General features: G+C 64.7%; 1 protein-coding gene across 1 annotated transcript; it reads right to left on the bottom strand.

The window, feature by feature from the left end:
- Positions 1 to 483: 483 nt before the first annotated feature.
- FAM43A (family with sequence similarity 43 member A) lies at positions 484 to 2,103 on the bottom strand. Its single transcript, XM_007465847.1, has one exon. The coding sequence runs from the start codon at positions 1,896 to 1,898 to the stop codon at positions 612 to 614; it is 1,287 nt and encodes a 428-aa protein (XP_007465909.1). The 5' UTR covers positions 1,899 to 2,103; the 3' UTR covers positions 484 to 611.
- Positions 2,104 to 2,136: the final 33 nt, after the last annotated feature.

The following is a 2,136-nucleotide window of genomic DNA, read 5'->3' as shown; positions in this document are numbered from 1 at the left end:
GATGTCTTTAACTGTAAACAAAATGCAACTTTCTTTCTCCCCCCCTCCCTTCCCCACCAGTTATTTGAGGAATTTGGCAGAATTTCAAGGGTTTGAGTCTGAGGTAAACAACCCAAGCTCTCGCACCAAAAAGACTGGGGGCAAGGAGGTGGCACTAAAGCCTCAAACGTTGAGAGCAAATCCTTTTTTTTTTTTTTTTTTTAAATGACATGTCAGTGACAGCGCCAGGCCGCTCCCAGTTGGGGGCTGGTGAAGGAAGTTAACCCCTCCTCCTCAGGCCCCAGCTGCCCACAAACAGGAAACTGGCCAGCAGGCACCTCACGCCTGCGGGGCTTTGCTAACACCAGCTGCCTTTCCCCTCCCCAGACCCCAGAGGGCTGCCTCTCTCCCCTTCCTTGTAGGGTTTCCCTCCCCCGTATCTCCACGTGCAATCTGAGCCCTGCTTCAAACAGAGCCAAACGTATGGGGGTGGGGGAGGGTCTGGGCCTCAAGTGTCCCCTTTCCCCTTTCTTGGGGGGGGGGGTCGGGAAGGTAAGGAAGTGGTGGAGAGACGGGGTGGGGGGTGGGTCACGATGCGGCAACAGGGGCGCGCACAGGACGTTGCTGGAAGCTCAGCCCGAGTGGGGCTCGTCTGGGCTGGCGGAGTCGGCGGGGTCGGACTGGTCCCCGGCGGTGGTAGTGGTAGCTTCCGGGCCCCCTCCTTCGATGGAGCTCTCGCTACCCGTGCTCTCACCCGACAGCAGGCGCGTCACCCGCAAGTCGGCCTGCAGGCTGCGCACGTCGTTGCCGAAGCTGAGCTCTCCCAGATCATTAATAAGCTGGGACAGCTCGGCCTTCATGTCGGAGGTGCTGCCCAGCAGCAGAGACGGCGACCCAGCCTCAGGGCCCGGCGAGACCCCGCCGCCCCCCAGCGCCTCTTCGCGGCCACTCTCCAGCGTGTCCAGCAAGTCCCCGCATTCGAATTGCATGGCCACCACCAGCGCCCGCTGCGCCTCGGCCTCTTGCTCTGCCGGGTCTCCCTCCCCGGCTCGGTCCTCCTCCTCAACCCCCTCCTCCTCCTCCGGGCAGCCCTCCGTGTGCACCCCTCTCTCTTCCTCCTGCAGCTCCTGCTCCTGCTGTTCGCCAAGCAGATCCTCGGTGATGGAGCCGAGCTTGGGCGCGCTGCGGCTGCGCTCCACCGGCGGCTTGTAGCAGCAGGGTCCGTGCAGGAGCAGCTTGCGCAGGGGCACTAGTGGGATGGTGTGCGCGCCCACCAGCTCCTGCTGTTGGTGACGCGCGTCGTCCCGCCGCTTGAGCCGTTTAAATTCCGCCAGAGCGTTGGCTGACGTCTGGTAGAGCAGCAGGGCCATGGCCTGCGCCTTCTCGGGCTTGGACACCAGCACCGCGTGGCAGCGCAGCATTACCGCCTTGTGCTTGAGCTCGTGCCGGTACACCCAGGCGAAGACCTTGGGCAGTCGCGCGTCCGCCACGCAGTAGGTAACGCGGTGCAGCAGGTACAGGTGGCCCGGGCGGCGCAGCGCACGCTCCTCGGCGTGCACCATGCGGATACCCTGCGCACTCACGGTCAGCTTCATCTTGGTGCCCTGACGGCCCGCCTCGCTCTTGCTCCAGATCTTGCCCACCGCTAGGTCGGTGCAGCCGTCGCCGCGCGCCTGGATGGTGGTGGCATTGCCCAAGTAGAGCACGGTGTAAGTTGGGTCCTCGCTGGTGATGTGCAGCTTCTTGCGCTTGGAGCGGAACATGCTGCCCACCCGGCTGAGCGCGCCTTCGGGGCACGCCCGTGCCAGAGAGCTGAGCGCCGAGTAGTGCAGGCTCACCGCGTAGCCCTTGGGTTTGGCCGCCTGCCGTGGCGGCGCCTCGGCCAGCAGCTCGAACTTGTGCTTCCTCCACGGCAGCATCTCCGGAGGGCGCCCCAGCGCAGCTGGGCGGCGGCGGCGCAGCGCCGATTGAGAGCCCGGCTGAGCCTCCCGCCCGGCCGGGCCCGGCCGGGGCAAGACCGAAAAATAAAACTCTGCTGGGAGTGGCCCAGTCGGAGGGAGTGGGGGCGGGGGAGATGTTCGAGAACCCCGCCGAAAGAGGGAGGGGTAGAATTTTTTAAAAGAGGATTTAACTGCAAGGAGGGCGGGGGGGGGGGGG

Source organism: Lipotes vexillifer, unplaced genomic scaffold (assembly GCF_000442215.2).
Source record: "Lipotes vexillifer unplaced genomic scaffold, Lipotes_vexillifer_v1.1 scaffold853, whole genome shotgun sequence".
NCBI classification, from domain to species: Eukaryota; Metazoa; Chordata; class Mammalia; order Artiodactyla; family Lipotidae; genus Lipotes; species Lipotes vexillifer.
Note: the sequence above shows the minus strand (reverse complement) of the source record. Positions and strands in the feature narration are given on the sequence as shown.